The 16,192-nt window shown below is 35.9% G+C and overlaps 2 protein-coding genes across 2 annotated transcripts; both read right to left on the bottom strand.

The window, feature by feature from the left end:
• Nucleotides 1–962: 962 nt before the first annotated feature.
• LOC133862237 (L-ascorbate oxidase homolog) lies at nt 963–6,673 on the bottom strand. The gene is made up of 9 exons (XM_062298011.1): nt 6,467–6,673; nt 6,226–6,335; nt 5,110–5,380; nt 4,923–5,022; nt 4,482–4,827; nt 3,070–3,435; nt 2,880–2,888; nt 1,506–1,575; nt 963–1,379 (listed from the first exon to the last, which is right to left on the bottom strand). The coding sequence occupies exons 1-9, from the start codon at nt 6,605–6,607 to the stop codon at nt 1,182–1,184; spliced, it is 1,611 nt and encodes a 536-aa protein (XP_062153995.1). The 5' UTR covers nt 6,608–6,673; the 3' UTR covers nt 963–1,181.
• Nucleotides 6,674–9,203: 2,530 nt separating this feature from the next.
• On the bottom strand, nt 9,204–14,272 carry LOC133863610 (L-ascorbate oxidase homolog). The gene is made up of 9 exons (XM_062299640.1): nt 14,119–14,272; nt 13,877–14,040; nt 13,688–13,797; nt 12,607–12,877; nt 11,697–11,793; nt 11,214–11,559; nt 10,739–11,104; nt 10,581–10,659; nt 9,204–9,589 (listed from the first exon to the last, which is right to left on the bottom strand). Exons 2-9 carry the CDS (start codon nt 14,018–14,020, stop codon nt 9,389–9,391), a joined length of 1,614 nt encoding a protein of 537 aa, XP_062155624.1. The 5' UTR covers nt 14,021–14,040; nt 14,119–14,272; the 3' UTR covers nt 9,204–9,388.
• Nucleotides 14,273–16,192: the final 1,920 nt, after the last annotated feature.

Below are 16,192 nucleotides of genomic sequence, written 5' to 3'. Positions count from 1 at the left end.
CGTACTTTCATTCATAGCACCTTTAATGGTGATTCCGGCTTTGTGGCATCAGTGCCTCAAACAAAGGGCCCGCATCTTCAAAAGCATTGCACCCGCGTACTTTCATTCATAGTTTATATTTTGGGTTGCCCAAGCCCTCCTTTGTTTGTATTTAAAATTTTTTGTGGGCCAAAACATGACCAACTACGGGCCAAAGAATTGGTCCGACTTGGACCGATAAATGGGCATATGGTGGGTCGAAAAATGGTATGAGCCAACAATCAGGACCGACAATAGGGCAAATGACTGGGCGAACAAGCATAGCCATTTTTTTAACGATTTTATTTTTATTTTTTTCGGTTCTTTTTTTCTTTTATGAGATAAATGACTTGTCAGTCTTGTCGTTTTGAGGTCAAATTTGTTGAACCACTTAAACAACTTGTGTTTACAATAGAAAATGATGAAGGTGTCCAATGCATGGAGGTGCGTGGCATGACTGATAGAAGCTTGATAGGATGCTTAGAAGATAGGGATACAAGGCAAAATGTTATTGAATGGCGACGAGGAGTCTCAAGAGGGAGGCATCACTGGAAAAATGAAGAAAACAAAATTTGGAGTACTCCACAGATCAAGCCATTAGGGATAAAAATTGGTGTTAAATAATGGCTATGATATCATGATAAATTACCACTTATAATAGGAGCTTAACTTTTGAGACAATTAATTAGTGATTTAATACTGAAAACTCTCTCTTGAGAAAACGTATTTTAAGAAACTAAAACAAATACTTTCCACCTATTTTGAATTTCCACTATTATCCTCATTTTTAATTTGAAAAGTGAAAAAGTGCCTCACAATTAAAAATTAATATTTTATAAATGCAATGGCCAATGATCAAGGGGCTGTCGTGGGACTAATTGTGAGATTCAACGCAGGAGAGAGAGAGAGAGAGGGAGAGAGAGATCACTGAAAAATCAATGGAATAATGGAAACATGGTGGGGAAATGTTTATTATAATTATGAATAGGAAGTGCTCTAATACAATTAATGACAGTTGAAACTTTCCACTAGCCATCACTCTAAGCCTATTTCCCCTCTTGTTTTTTTTCTTTTTTTCCTGAGAGTCACCCCCTCGTAACTGAAATTTCAAACTAAAAAAAAAAAGAGAAAAAATATTACACACTAACAAAAGAAAATTATTTTTATGAGTGCGTGGCCTTGCCACAAAGCAATGCATTGGGAGGGATATCATTCTCAGTGAAGACGCTGCGTTCATTGTTCCAAACTCTCACATATAATTCCTGTCCCAAATATCTCCTCGACCAAATTGCAGACCTCAAGTTCCACATTCCCTTGTTGTCTAAAGACACCAATATTGCGCTCCACGACCTCGGATATACCTGTCATGTCAGATTCATACGAGCGTGCATGAAAATTAAAATCTTCATATATATATATATTAATCAAATGAGAGCCTCAATTGTAAACAGCCACAGCCACAGCCACAAAGACTCGCTTTCACTTACCTGAACAGTGTGCCTAGTAATGGCGTCAACCAAATTGTAGCGTTTTCTCATGTCGGGTGTCCACTGACCACAGTGGCGGAGCCAGGATTTTGACTCAGGGGGGTCATGATTTTATATTTTATTTTTATATATTTTTATGAAAGAAAAAAAAAAGTTAAACAAAAATTAATTAAAAATATTATAAAAATGTAACTAAAAAAAATTAATTATTGTTTAAAACATATAAATGTAATATATAATTTATTTTGTAAGTCTAGCCTAACTTGTTACTTTATCAATTATCTACGGCGAGTCTTCATAATTGGTTGACAGGAATTTTTTTTTGGTAGATATGTCATTTAAATTTAGTCTCTATCACTAGGATAGTAAAAAAACAAAAAAAATTCTTAAGCAAAGGTATGATTTTATATTTGTTAAATCTACCTCTGCGGCTGATTTAGAATCTGAATGGCGCATAATAAAATCATTGTTCTTCTTGATAATTTCATATAACTACGATTATATACTTCATACAATTAAAATATGTAAGAAAATCTATATATATTCATAACAATTAATTTAATTAAGCAGTCTAAATTTATATGATTAATCAAAATTAAAGTTCGATTGCATACTTAAAATTTTTTAAGAAATAGGAATTTTTTTAAAAAAAAAATGAAAAATGAAAAAGCATTTGATTTAAATTGTTAAAGACTTGAATAAAAAATAATTGACAAATTGAAAGAAAAACTTTAGAATTTCAAAAAAATCTATATCGCAATTTGCAAATTTGTTTTTCCCTGTCAATGACCTTATTTCTTGCTCAGTTTTTTCTTCTTGATTTAGGCCTTAATGTATTATTTGCTTCTTTTTTTTCCCTCTTCCTTTTTTTTTTTTTTTTTTTTTTTAAAGTATTTACTTTAGACACATCGTTGTTTTGTGTAAGTCACCACGTGGCCCACATTTTTTTTTTTCCCCCCAAAGCCCACTAACGTAACTTACAAAAAACAAATAAATAAACAAAGGAAAGAAAGAAGCTAAGGCTGGGCCCACAGGACCACAAGGCCACAAGGCTACAAACAATCCGACAGTTTATTAAAACGGTGTGTTTAAGGCCTCATCGTGATTCTCATCTTCTTCTTCCCCTTTCATCTGGTTCTAACCTAAACAGGCTAAACCTAACATTCAGAAAAATTTTCAGACATCTCTTCTCTACAACTGAAGTTTGCCCCTAAAGTTTGGTGATTGGGTTTCGATTGCCCCAGATTTTGCAGTTGAGGGTGGGCAAAAAGGACATCTAGAAAATTTTATACTATAGGTAAGAAATATTTTTGGAGGTTGAGGGGGGGCATGTGCCCCCTCTCGACCCCCCCTGGCTCCGCCCCTGACTGACCAGAACCATATCTGAAAGTTTTGAGAACAGAGAGAGGATGAATGATTTATCGTTGAACCAAAATAGTGTACAAGTTCCGAGATATATATATATATATATATATATATATATATATATATATATATATATATATATATATATATATATATATATATATATTTAATTATTAGAAGTAGTCATGTAGAGGCCTACCCAACAATGTAGAAAATGGTTCCATCAAAGTGCCAAGATTGGACAGAGGTTTCATTGTTTTGGAAGACGATTTCAGCGAAGTCATGAAGGGTAGTTCCAATGACAGAGGTGGCAAGGATTGCAGGGCCAGGAGTTGGGGTGTCCTTTATTGTGTTGAGGCCAAAGACACCGGGGATGTTAAACCAGTCTGCAAGCTTCAACGGCGTGTCTGGATTGATGTAGGAGATCCCGTTAACAGCATACCGTAGCTTGCCGCCTATTTTGGCTTGAGAATTTTCTAAAACAATTGTCCTCGTCACCGGTATGGTACCATAATGGTATGATCCTTGAGGGTTTGGCCTCGCAGCATTGGCTGTCAAATTCAACCTTCGCGCACGAAATGAAAAAACTTGATCAGCTCAATGAATAGCACCAAGAGTGCGTTTGAGATTGCAATTTTATAGACAAGAAGTCCGATATTAAACAAAATCGCAAAAAATAAACTGTTTAAAAATTACGATTTGAAAATGCAAAAAATTGTATTTTCAAATCGCAAGTAAGGGGGCGCTTTTTTGAAAACGTAGAATTTTAAAGGTTAACCTGCGATTTTAAAGGCCAAATTGCGATTTTGCCAAACGTTTAATTGCGTTTTTAAAAATCACTTTTTCAAATCACACATTTTGAAATCGTAAAAACAAACGGACCCTAAATCTATATATACACACACATGGAAAACTTCACTTACACGGTGACACCCCTAAATCTATCACAGGATTTGCAATATTAATCTTGGATTATCAAAAGTCGCAATATGAATATCTCATTTTTCGGTCTCTTTTAATTCCACCAATCTATCAAGATTTTTAATCCTAAAGGAATTCCAAAATGACCAAAATACTCTGTTTTAAAAAATTTCAAAAAATGGTAAAAAGTGAACACTTGCCGACCTACAGGGCAGCTGTGTCTGGTTATTTATTTTATTTTATTTCTTTTTTTGTTGTTTTACATTTTTTGTTTTTTGTTTTTTGTTTTTTTTTATTGGTATAAGAGATATTTCACTTGTTAGAGCACCTCTAGTAACAAGAGTTATTTTAGCTACTAAAAAAACAATCTCTTCTATTTTAATTACTCATTTTTCAATACAAATTTTAGCAAGATTATATCTATTTCACCACTTACTTTCTTAAAATATAATTTTTCAATCCTTTTTTTATTATGTTTTTTTTTCTTCACATTTCACCTTTCTCTCTCCCTTTCTTTAAATATTATTACATTAGTCCAAGTTACAATAGACTTTCAAATTGGATGAGAATCTTTTATTTTAAAAGCTATGTTGTAGGGGTAAATGATCGACCTAATATTAGCTAAATATAGCTATTATATATAACTAATTTAAAAGCTCTCCAGTAATGAAAGATGTCAAGTATATATACCTGATGGTCCTGGCTTGCTTCATAGACCAGTGAAGGTGATAAGTTGGACCGATAGGCAGCGGCCTAGAGGGTCGGGTGTTGGAACCAGCATAGCGAAGAATTGCGGTGGTAGTGAGAATAGGCTTTGTGAAACGGGAAGAAGCAACAATGAAGTAGTCCTTGACTGACCCATGTAAGGTAACCAAAACTGCCACCGATTGACCCACATGAACGTCAAGCGACTCGTACGTGTCCTGTACACAATGACTTCCCTCTACTTCAACCAGCTTCAGCACGTGGCCCTGAATCCTGAAGTTAATCGAAGTTGCTATGCCCACGTTTGACACCCTCAACTTGTACGTTTTCCCTGAAACAATATTAGTCCAACCAAAACTAACTCACTACATTTGTCCACAATTTCCTTGAAAAGTAATAGACTTGGTGGTGATAATTACGACAAACCTGCTTCGCCTGTGAAGACAGAAGTATTAGAAACCCCGTTTATGAGCAGAGCGTTAGGTAGAGGAAGAGGAATGTTGGAGTCCAATTTTTGCCGCAATGCCTACAAATATGTACGTGTTGTGTTAGAGCAATATTCTTGCTAGCTAGCTAGCTATGAAAGTGAAGAAGCAGAGAAATGTGTGCAAACCTTGTGGTTGGCCTTGTACCAATCGCCAACAAGCAGTGTGAATTCTCCATCAGGTTGAGGATATGGGATTGAAATGACGGACCTTTGTGCAATATTGAAACCCCCAAAACCCCCGGCGGCTTTATGGAGTTGAGTTGAAGGGAAGTAGGTGAAGGTTCCAATCTGATCCTTGGCTTGAAACTTGTATGTCCAGTTTGTGTTTGGAGGGATCGGGCAATTCGTTCCAAGCACTCCATCTTGCCATGATGATTTTCGCATGTTTATTCCATTCCTAGTTAATTATTTCCCACCAATTTTTTTTTTTTTTTTTTTAAAAAAAAAACCAGTTAACTTATATGACATAATATCAAGTAATTAACAACAGAAAATAATGATCCCTGGCCAGCCCCTTAAGAATTATATATATCCACATATAAATCCCAATAACATATATAGTTAGCATTTGATAATTTCCCATTGTTTTGCCCTTTCTTCTTAGGCTTAGGCCTCCTTGATATATACTTCACAAATATTAGACGTACAATTATATATATATATATATATATATATGAAAAAATTTCACTTATAACCCTTGATCGTTCATCACTTTCACAATTAGGTATTCAAACTTTAAAAAGTGTTACTTTAGAGTATCCATCTTTCAAATTTTTTTTCAATTTCAACACTCCGTTATAATTTTTCGTTAAATCCCTATTAAAATTTTCAAAATATTCTTATTTTTTTAAGGCAAAAACAAATTGTAAGGATTTAGGTGTTGATCAGAATTTCAGGAATTTGCAAAATACTCATGTTCATCTTTGAAAAATTTTATAAATTTTTTTTTTTTAAAAAAAAAAACAGGGTATTTTGATAGGATTTAACAGAAAATTCTAACGAATGATTGAAATTGAAAAAAATTGAAAGATAAATATCTTAAATTGACACTTTTTAAAGTTTGAGTACTTAATTGTAAAAATGATGAAATATTATAAGTTATAAGTGAAGTTTTTCTTTTATATATATATATATATACACACACACGTACAAATTAGGATCCCCTACAAATGAATCGTCCTACAAAAGAGCTGCAAGGTCCATCTGCATATTCAGTAGTCACAAATTGAAGTACGTACTAACCATGTAATGAGGAAAGGTTCATCCAGTTTATTGATAACATCCACAATTATGTTGTCATTAGTCACGCAATCGACTGTAGGGCCAGGAAATTGCCCATTGATAAGAATGCCCTACAAAATAATTATCCAAAGCAAAAACAGATAATTATAGGATGAGCCTGTGAAAGAAAATATGTAATTATTACGTTATATATATATACGTAACATGCATGTTAAGGGCCAGAACCCAGAAATTAACCAACCTGTTGAGGAAAACCAAGAGGAGAAATTGTTCCATATGTAACTGTCCATGTAAAATATCTATATGCGTCTTCTGCCTTCACGCAAGCTAAGATTCCAAGGAAAAAATACAGGAAAATGGCCTGCGACTTCATGGCATGCATCTGCAGCTTACCTGAAGTACTCCAATTTCCTAACGAGAGAACAGAACGAAGGAGGTGGAATTGTACGTAAACATATAACACCTTATATAAAAAGAAAAGCATGCACGTACAAGCAGAATTGAAGGAAGATCCAGGCGGTGCCAGAGTGGACGCGAACACCGAGGAACCCTAAACTCTTTTGCGGCGCACTTCATGCTCAAACTGATCATTCGAGCTCAAAATTAATATTGGACCCCAGTTGCTAATTTGACCAGATCAATTTATTGGATTAAAATAAAAATATATATATATATATATACATAAATCAACTGCTCAAACGTGAAAGTGTGCATGTGGGTTGAAGACTTGGACGTGGATTCGTCGGTGGCGGGAAGAGTGAAAGGAAGATCTAAAAAGCGGAAGCACCGCCGCCGAGAGTGGATATATATGATAATGCATAGACCGACTTATAATATATCGGAGTTAACGCGGAGAGAGGAGCAAGAGAAGCTGTACGTCTTTGCATTTGTTTTTTTGTTTTTTTATTGGTTTTTGTTTTTAAAAGGAGTTGAAACTTGAAATTAAGTTACCAAATTGAATATAGTGTTTTCTGCTGGGAGGGAGCTGTCTGTCACATGATGGAAGCAGATCTAGAAGCCATAGACAGTGGGAGGGTAGTCTGGATCGGATCTGTCTTCGATTTTCATAGCTTCCGAGGACTCCCAAATTGAAATGTTGTTGAAGTGTTCGATCCAGTACGTACTCCTTTTTCTATGTTTTGACGCTTCTCAAATTTGCTTTCTGCTCTATCAAAAAAATAAAATAAAAATACAACTGATAATTTATGTTTTGGCTTCAATCAAATGAATCTAATTTAGTTTATATATATATATATATATACTTATTAATATTTTGAAGAAATTACACTTAACCCCTTCTTTCATAAATACACATCTCAATTTACCAAATGATTTTTTTATTTTTATTTTTGACCCACATATAACACCTTTTCAATTGTGACCCCCCACTGAAAATACTTCGCAATTTTAATATTTTCAAAAACTTTACCAAACTCTCTTAAGCAGGGACGGACCCATGCATAGAAATTTTTTTATTTAGTTAAATATATGTGTATTTTTGATGACTTTATAATTGGCTAGAAAAAAATTGCTTATAAATTTCACACGATTGTGATAAAATTGGGCAATATTGTAGTTTCTTTTGCATTTGGCTCGACTTATGGCATGAGACACCTTGTATGGTGTTCAATGTTCATAGGAAAAAGTCTGTAATTAAAAATCCTCAAGTCAACTAGAAGCTTTAATTATTGATCATGGGCAAGTCAACTAGTCGGCTATCCCAAGAACAGATCTCATAGGGAACACAAGATAGAAGAATTACAAGGGGAATTTGCTAGAATACCGCGCGCTTAATTCCAAACATGTGAAATTGAATTCTGGTCATGTGCCTATGATGCAACTCGATCAATTAAACCAAAAAGCATATTCTACTATAATCTTCCCTATGACGGTTTAAGTTGTCCTATATAACAATACCCACTTTGCCAGTTGCATCAAGAATTGAAGCTGCTATTTTACTACATTTTTCCTTAGAAATTGATGTGGCATTCATATGGGTGTTATCACGTCACTCACTAAACTGACATGGTAATTCACATGGTACTCACGTCAGTTCCTACCTCTAAAATAACCCACTAGGGTGGTTTGTCTACCTCATGCCTGGCCGTGGATCTCTAACCATTGAGAGCCACAACCTGACCATGTGTCTCCTTCCATAGAGACCCACGACTAGATCGTGGATCTTTTTGTGGGGCTGATCGCGTGAGCCACCCTTTTGTCGGAGGCAAAAACTAGGTGGTTGGCGTCATCGGTGCGAGTGTGGAAGCTGTGACGGAGGAGATGGGCCATAGCGACAAATGGACAGAAGCATAAATGTAGAAGAGAGGATTAGAACTGTGTGACTGACGTGACTGTCATTACAATACTACACATAGCACTGTCACGTCAATTCGTAATGAAATATAGTAAAATTGATGGTATACCTCCAACAACACTCTTGAATTAATGATTAAAATCACGTCTTTAACAACCCTTCACCCTTACAAGTAGAAGCGCCGGCCATTTTCGATGGTCACTTGAAGATTCATTGATTTTGGTATGGATTTTGTGAAGTAAATGACAGCCAAAAGCCACTTGACCCAAGAACTGTCCGTCCTCCGTTTCCAACATTCATGATCACCATTCCTCAAGCTACTCTAGACTTGATTAACCAGCAAAATGGTCATGCAAATACAGTTGTTGCCTACTCACAGATTCTGTCACAAAATAGTTAGTTGCCTTATTCTTCTTTCACTTGAACTTCAAGCAATCCATCAAGACGAGTGTGATCGACCTTCTGTCTATGTTTGTGAACATAAATGAATCTGTTTGAGTGTTTTGCTTAGTCTAAACAGGTTGTCAAGCCCGGCCAGGCCAGGCCAACCTCGAAGGTTTTTCTTCTCTCTTTTTACTGGTTGTTTTCTCTGAATTTGCATGTATTTTTGGTCAAGAATTTTGAAGCTCGATCGTTTTGGTCATAAATTTATCAGACAACAAACTTTCAGAATAAAATGTATCCAAACTTTTAGAATTAACACATAATCATACAAGCAAATTAAGAAGTTTATGAGACAAACATAAAAGTAAACTCTAGCTATTTTCTCCCCCCCTCAATGTCTTGTGTTGCAGTCAAACCCTCATGACTGGTAGAAGAAAATTGAAATAAATAAAATATGTCCTACGACTACTGGTGTCCAACGGCTTTGCCACAGCGTAAAGCATTAGAAGGAATGTCATATTCATTGGCAAAGCTGTGAACCGGAGTCCAGACCCTGAGATAGAATTGTTGCCCAAGGTACTGCCTTTCCCATATTGCAGACCTCATGTTCCACATACCTTGGTTGTCCAAGGAGACCAATATAGTTGTCCAAGAGTTTGGATACACCTGCAAGAATATGCGAGCACATCAGGAAAATAAATTTCAAATTTAAAAGAATCATCCTCATTCACTTAAAATACGTCACATCAGCTAATGTGAAGATAGCGTGAAAATCTAAGTGTGAAGAGTAACATTACTCTAAATTTTAAGTTGAACGGATAACCAAGGAAGATACTAAATTTCCCGACTAAATTGTGCGCTGTTCTAATCCCCATGCTGACTGATGTGGTGAGAGGTACTTAAGGATAATATGCAAATGGTCAATTTCTTTTGAGTCCAAAGAGATTAGTGATGATTGGCAAGTCTGGATAGTCAGTATGCATGGCATTGCTTACGAAAAAATTTCAGAATTGAAAAGCATTTAAGATGCTACTCTTATCAAAGATCCAAAGGATTATTGCAGAAAAAGGACTAAACAGAGTTGGGCTAATGATCAATGTTATTTGACTAGTAGATCTAAAAATGTGTAGTATGTGCTAATGATCAATCCTCTCAGAGAGGGGAAAAAAAAAGAATGAGAAGAGGCCAACGTTGACGCGGTGGTGTTAAATCACCACTTCTCCCAAAAGTTTAAGCCGATTGGAAAATATGAATTTAATCATTTAATTTATATTATGACACGTCCCCTCACATACCGCTCAAACTTTCCCCTAATAAGTAAGGCCCAACACATGAAATATTTAATTGAAATAAGAGGTGAATGACGGAAATAATGTTCGAACTTCGGACCTTTGCTTTGATACCATGTTAAATCATCAATTATCCAAAAAACTTAAGCTGATAGGAAGATGTAAATTTAATCATTTAATTTATGTTATAACAGTTGGGAGATGAATTTTAGCCGTTAAATGTATTGTTATGCATGTGGCGTCCTCCCAATTAAAAATGGGAGGCTCCCTGATTGGAGGGGAGCCGCTACCCAAACAATAGGCCAGGCATTCCAGTTATGATCCAGAAAAAGATCAACCGCACAGTACATCTAGATTCGTTTAGTTACCTGAGCAGTATGTCTAGTCGAAGCATCAACGAGATTATAGGTTTTTCTATTGGCTGGTGTCCACTGTCCGGAACCGAAACTGCATAATTGTTGAAATAATAATTATTAGAACCTGCTTAACTCACAAGAATTAAGACAAATGAAGCAAACTGTCTTACCCAACAACCCAGAAATCATAACCATCAAGGTGCCAAGATTGAATGGTGTTTTCATTGTTTTGGAAAACAACTTCAAGAAAATCATGGAGGGATGCTGGCACAACAGAGGTAGCTATGGATGGAGGACCACTAGAGGGAAGCGACTGGATGGTATCTACACTGAAGATTCCAGGGATGTTGAAATAATCAGCAAGTTTCAGAGGGGTGTCAGGATTAATGTAGGAGACCCTGTTAACAGCATAACGCTTCATTCCATTTATTAAAGGTGCTGAATTGGCCAACACAATTGTCTTTGTTGGCGTTATCTTCCCGTAATGGTACGAGCCCTGAGGATTCGGCCTCGCTGCACTTGCTGTCAAATTCCACCTTTAAGGAGAACAAATTTTAGAAGAATCAAACTCAAAGCATTATACTATAAACTTGTATCTCCAATTATTCTAAGACTTATTCCGCTCAAGGCTTCTTATTGTCATACCTGAAGGTTCTGGCTTGCTGCATAGACCAATGTATTTGGTAAGTAGGACCAGTGGGCAAGGGTCCAGAGACAGGGGTGTGAGAGTTTGTGTAGTGTAAAACTGCAGTTGCTGTAAGAACACTCTTAGTAAATCGTGTAGATGCGACGATGTAGTAGTCCTTTGGAGCCTGATCTAAGATTACTAAGACAGCCACAGATTGACCAACATGTACATCAAGAGAGTCATAAATGTTTTGAACAGTATGAGATCCTTCAACCTCAACCAACTTCAATTTATGGCCTTGAATCCTGAAGTTCAATGAGGTTGACAAGCCCACATTTGAGATCCTGAACATATAGGTTTTGCCTGAAAGATTAAAAAGCAGATAGATGTTAGTAAAACGTTTTCGATAAGAGTGCAAATAAGATTTACTCAGAATTAGCCAGGTGCTAAACTGTTCTTCAATGAATCAAGAATATAATCATTCAAATTTTGAAAATGACCTTGATCACCGCTGAAGGTATTCTGACCCTGGCCATTTATAAGGACCCCATCAGGAAAGGGGAGAGATTTTCCCGTGTCCAAATTTTGCTGCAATGTCTGCAAACATCACGAAAAATTATAAAAAAAAAAAAAGGTCTAAACAAGACAGGTACCGTCAGGAGCACTACAGGAATGTAAATGTGCATCAATCAACTATGTTTAGGTAGCATGTGGCACTAAACCGATGTTTCTAGAATGTAGAGAAGGCAGCCAACCTTCGCAATGAAATGATTTCCAGCCCTTAAATGGTCTAAAGACCCAGCTAGACTTGCAAAATATTCACCTTACCCTCTTTGATTGCTGAGATATCAGCAGAAAAGGAAAGAAAGACTCAGAAGCTTAAACAACCACTTCAGCCCAAACCTATAATAAATCTTCTAGTTTTTTACCTGGTGGTCTGAACTATCAAATGGAGCTCAAATTTCAGCCCAAGGAAAAAGAAAAGAGTAATACAAAGGAAGAATGGTCCATTTGGTTTGTAAGACAAGTGGAATGAAGTATAACTAAAAAGCTTAACTATATAGCATCTGACCAGCTGTTTTACATGCAATGCTATTGTCACAGGGGAAGCGTAAGAAAGAACATCAAACAAGTTAAATTTGGCTCATAGTCTGAAATCCCTGTCCCTGATTAGATTCACAAATCCCTATTAAAATGATGACATCCAATAGTGATGCTTTGGCATATTCAGAAATGATTGTAGGAGACTTTATTAACTGGTAAAGAAAATTCTAGTACTAAAACATAGAGTTCATGTAATCATCTCTGAAACAAATGCACATAAAAAAATCCATTCCCATAAAGGATAGCAGTGTTCAATGAAATATTGTGAGTATAAACAAAGGAAAAAAAAAATTATATCCTGCTGACCTTATGGTTGATTTTATACCAATCACCAATAAGCAAAGTGAAATCTCCATCAGGATTTGGAAAAGGGATTGGAATCTGAGGTCTCTCATACACATTAAGTCCTCCAAACCCTCCAGCAGCTTTGTGCAGTAAAGTTGATGGGAAATATGTGAACGACCCAATCTGATCCTTAGTTTGAAACTTGTAAGTGTAGTTAGAGTTTGGAGGGATAGGACAGTTGGTACCCAATACTCCATCTTGCCATGAGTTCTTCCTCTGTTTAATTCCATTCCTGCTTGTCGTAAAACAAGCAATCAGTAAACCAAATTGTTGATTTTAATGCCACACTCAACTAAACAGATATAAAGGTAAAGAAACAGCAAATGCAGATTTCAGATCATGCTAGTAACAGTGCTTCAAACAAACCTACAACTAGGGCTACAATTTTTGGCACGACCTGTGAACCCAACACGACTCAACCCGAAATTAACGAGTTAGGATTCAGGGTTTAACCCGTTTAATTAAATGGGACAGGTTAAGGTTGACCTATATAGTCTTATATCTATCCCTTGACACGACCCGAAACCAATACGCGACACTATGGCTGACAATTTTTGACACGATCCGTGAATTTGATATGAATCCAACACGAAATTAGTGAATTAGGATTGTGAGATTTGACCCGTTTAATTAAATGTGTTAGAATATGATGGACCTATATAGCCTAAATGTATTAGAACATTAGTGTTTCTCTCAATTCAATTTTACAAAGCTAAGCAGTAAAGTGGCATAGACCAAGCAGGAAAGTAAAAGAAATTAAGATTTTGAAACACCCAGATATTTAAAGGAAGAAAGATGGTGCTGAGCAACTGAAACTTTCCGAATTATACCAATCTTATTCCCTCCGTTTAATGTTCATCACACTCATCAATTGTTAATATCAACTACATCTACTTACCAAAAGAAAAAGTACCAAATACATCCAAGAAACTATCAAAAGTTGAAGTTATTCAACGAAGAAAAACTGCTGTCTTCCCCCACATTTCCAAATTAACATAACATGGAAACATACATTAGGCAAGTGGACAGCAGAAAAACTCACCATGTCAGCAGAAATGGCTGGTCCAACTTGTTGATGAGGTTGAGAATGATATTGTCATTAGTCACCACATCGAGTCTAGGACCAGGAAACTGGCCGTTGATAAGGATTACCTTCAAAAACCAAAAACTTTAGAAGCCCGAATCCCCATCTCTTGGATCTAAAGAGTACAAGAAGGGTAAAATTACCAACCTGTTGGGGAACACCCAGAGGATAAAGAGTTCCATAAGTCACCGTCCAGGTATAGTACCTATATGGGTCGTCTGCTTCCACCAGAGAAACACCCAAAACAGCCAAAACTCCAAAAATCACATGGAGCAAGACTGCCTTTTCCATTGAATCTGCAAAGTTGGCCACTGATCAAAGCCACCATTAGTCGGACATTACCAAAAATAGAATGTTAGTTCTTGAAGAGAACAAATGGGAACCATTACCAGATAAATGGGGGGTTCTGTTGTTTTGTGTCACAGTGGAAAAGGTAGTAGAGACAGCCTTAAATAACAACAACGCGGGAAGACAGCTTCACCGGGTAAGTGCGAAATTTTCCTAGAACTGTAGCAATTTCTTTTTCCCCAGTTGAAACTCCTTTTTGACCAGTTGTTCTTTTATTAACCAAAAATGCCTGTTTCTAAGGTTGCACTGTACGTGCTCGGATTCGGCGCACTTAACGCGCTTCCGCTGATGAATAATTTTGCTTCAGACACAAGCGAATCCTCTCCAACCCTATCATTCATACTCATTTCTTTCTTTTCTTTTCTTTTCTTTTCGTTTCCATTTTTTTATAAAAACAAAACGAAAAGAAAAGAAAAAAGATATCATTCGTGAGTCATGAGTAGCGTAAATGCGGAAGACACGGATGAACAGTTGAACCTAAGCCGCCACCAATCTCGCCCTTGATTGCTACTCACTTTAAATTTTCTTTTACTAATCTTATTTCGTTGCATTTAATGAATAAATTATCACATTATATAAAAAATTTAGGACAGAAATTTTCTACCACCCACATATAAAAATGACATGTATCTCTTAGCATGTAAGAAATATATGTTGTTTTAATATCATGTACATTTCACATATTTTTTTTAATAATATTAATAAAAAAAATATGTGTTTTTCACATGCTTAAAGGACATATGTCATTTTTATATGTGGGTTGTAAAAAATTTCTAACAAATAGTTTTGTAGAAAATTTTTGTCCAAAAACTTAAATAACGTAATATTTTATATATGGTTAATGCAATAAAATAAAATACCATAAAAATAAAAAATAAAAAATAAAAAAATCCTGTTCCTTTATTAATTGGGTGACTTGGTTGATAGGTATAGCGGAATTAATATTTGATGACCAAATTGAATGTGACATTCTTTTTTGGAGGAAAAGAAAACCACGGATGTCATTCTCACATGAATCACATGCAGATCCGAAACTCACCGCCGGTCTAATTAATTTCATTTCGTTTTCCCAACCTTCTGTTAGCTTTGGAAATTACTGTATTGGCAGCCTGAATAAATGCTTTGCTTATTCCATTTCCTTGTTTCTCTTAGGCGGCAGTTTTTTTTTTTTTTTTTTTAATAGAAGAGAAAGCACAACTACAACAGAAACAAGAACAGATCGAAAATAGTAGGAAAACAAAGAAAGCACTACCACGCAGGAACAGACAAACAAAAAACAAATACATAGGGGCCGGGATTTTTCCCTGTTAAGGGAGAGATCAAGTATCTTCTACGGTGGTGGTTCAATGGCTTAAAAAAAAAATTTAAAGCAGTTAAATACACACTAGACATGGTTTTGAATTTCGAAATGAGAATCTTTATGCCTGATTAGTGTAAACTACATTGATTTTCATTGATGTTCTGGTGGCATTGAGTCAAGCTATGGCTCAAATCGGACTTGAGGAAGCGCATGCAGTTTCCACCATCTAGATCTCTCTTATGCGACTCCTAGCGGTTAAGTGCTATTATGGTTACGCCCTAATAGAATAACTACAATTGATCTCTACGGCTAGATCTTTTTGAAAAAAAAAAAAAGAAAGAAAGAAAGTAAGGAAAGCATGCTTGAAGGAATGTTGTCAAAAGAAATTGGTCGAAAGAGTTGCAACGAAAGTTACCTGCTTTCAGGCAAGTGAGCCTCGCATTTTTTTGGTTATCCATAACAGATGGATCTTACTGTCTTCTTTCTTAAATTATTTTAATTTCTGTAAAATTCAAACAATCTAATAACAAGTCATCCTCCTCGTACACGTGGTTAAAGAACTGAGAAAGACCAATAGTTTCCCAAGTGTGGTTAGGTGGCAATTTGGAGACCTTGAGTGACTGTGAAGGAATCTCCGATCCATCCACGATGATTCTGTCAAATTTGTTTTCTATGGCAGCTTGATGGAAGTTATATATATTTTGCATGCTAAAAATACGCATTCTATTTATTCACAGGGCAGCTCAAGTCAATGCTGCCCGTCGCCCGTCTCATTGAGAATTTAAGGCCAATACGGGAAACAGCTTTTTTCAGCT

Source organism: Alnus glutinosa, chromosome 3 (assembly GCF_958979055.1).
Source record: "Alnus glutinosa chromosome 3, dhAlnGlut1.1, whole genome shotgun sequence".
Lineage (NCBI taxonomy): Eukaryota > Viridiplantae > Streptophyta > Magnoliopsida > Fagales > Betulaceae > Alnus > Alnus glutinosa.
Note: the sequence above shows the minus strand (reverse complement) of the source record. Positions and strands in the feature narration are given on the sequence as shown.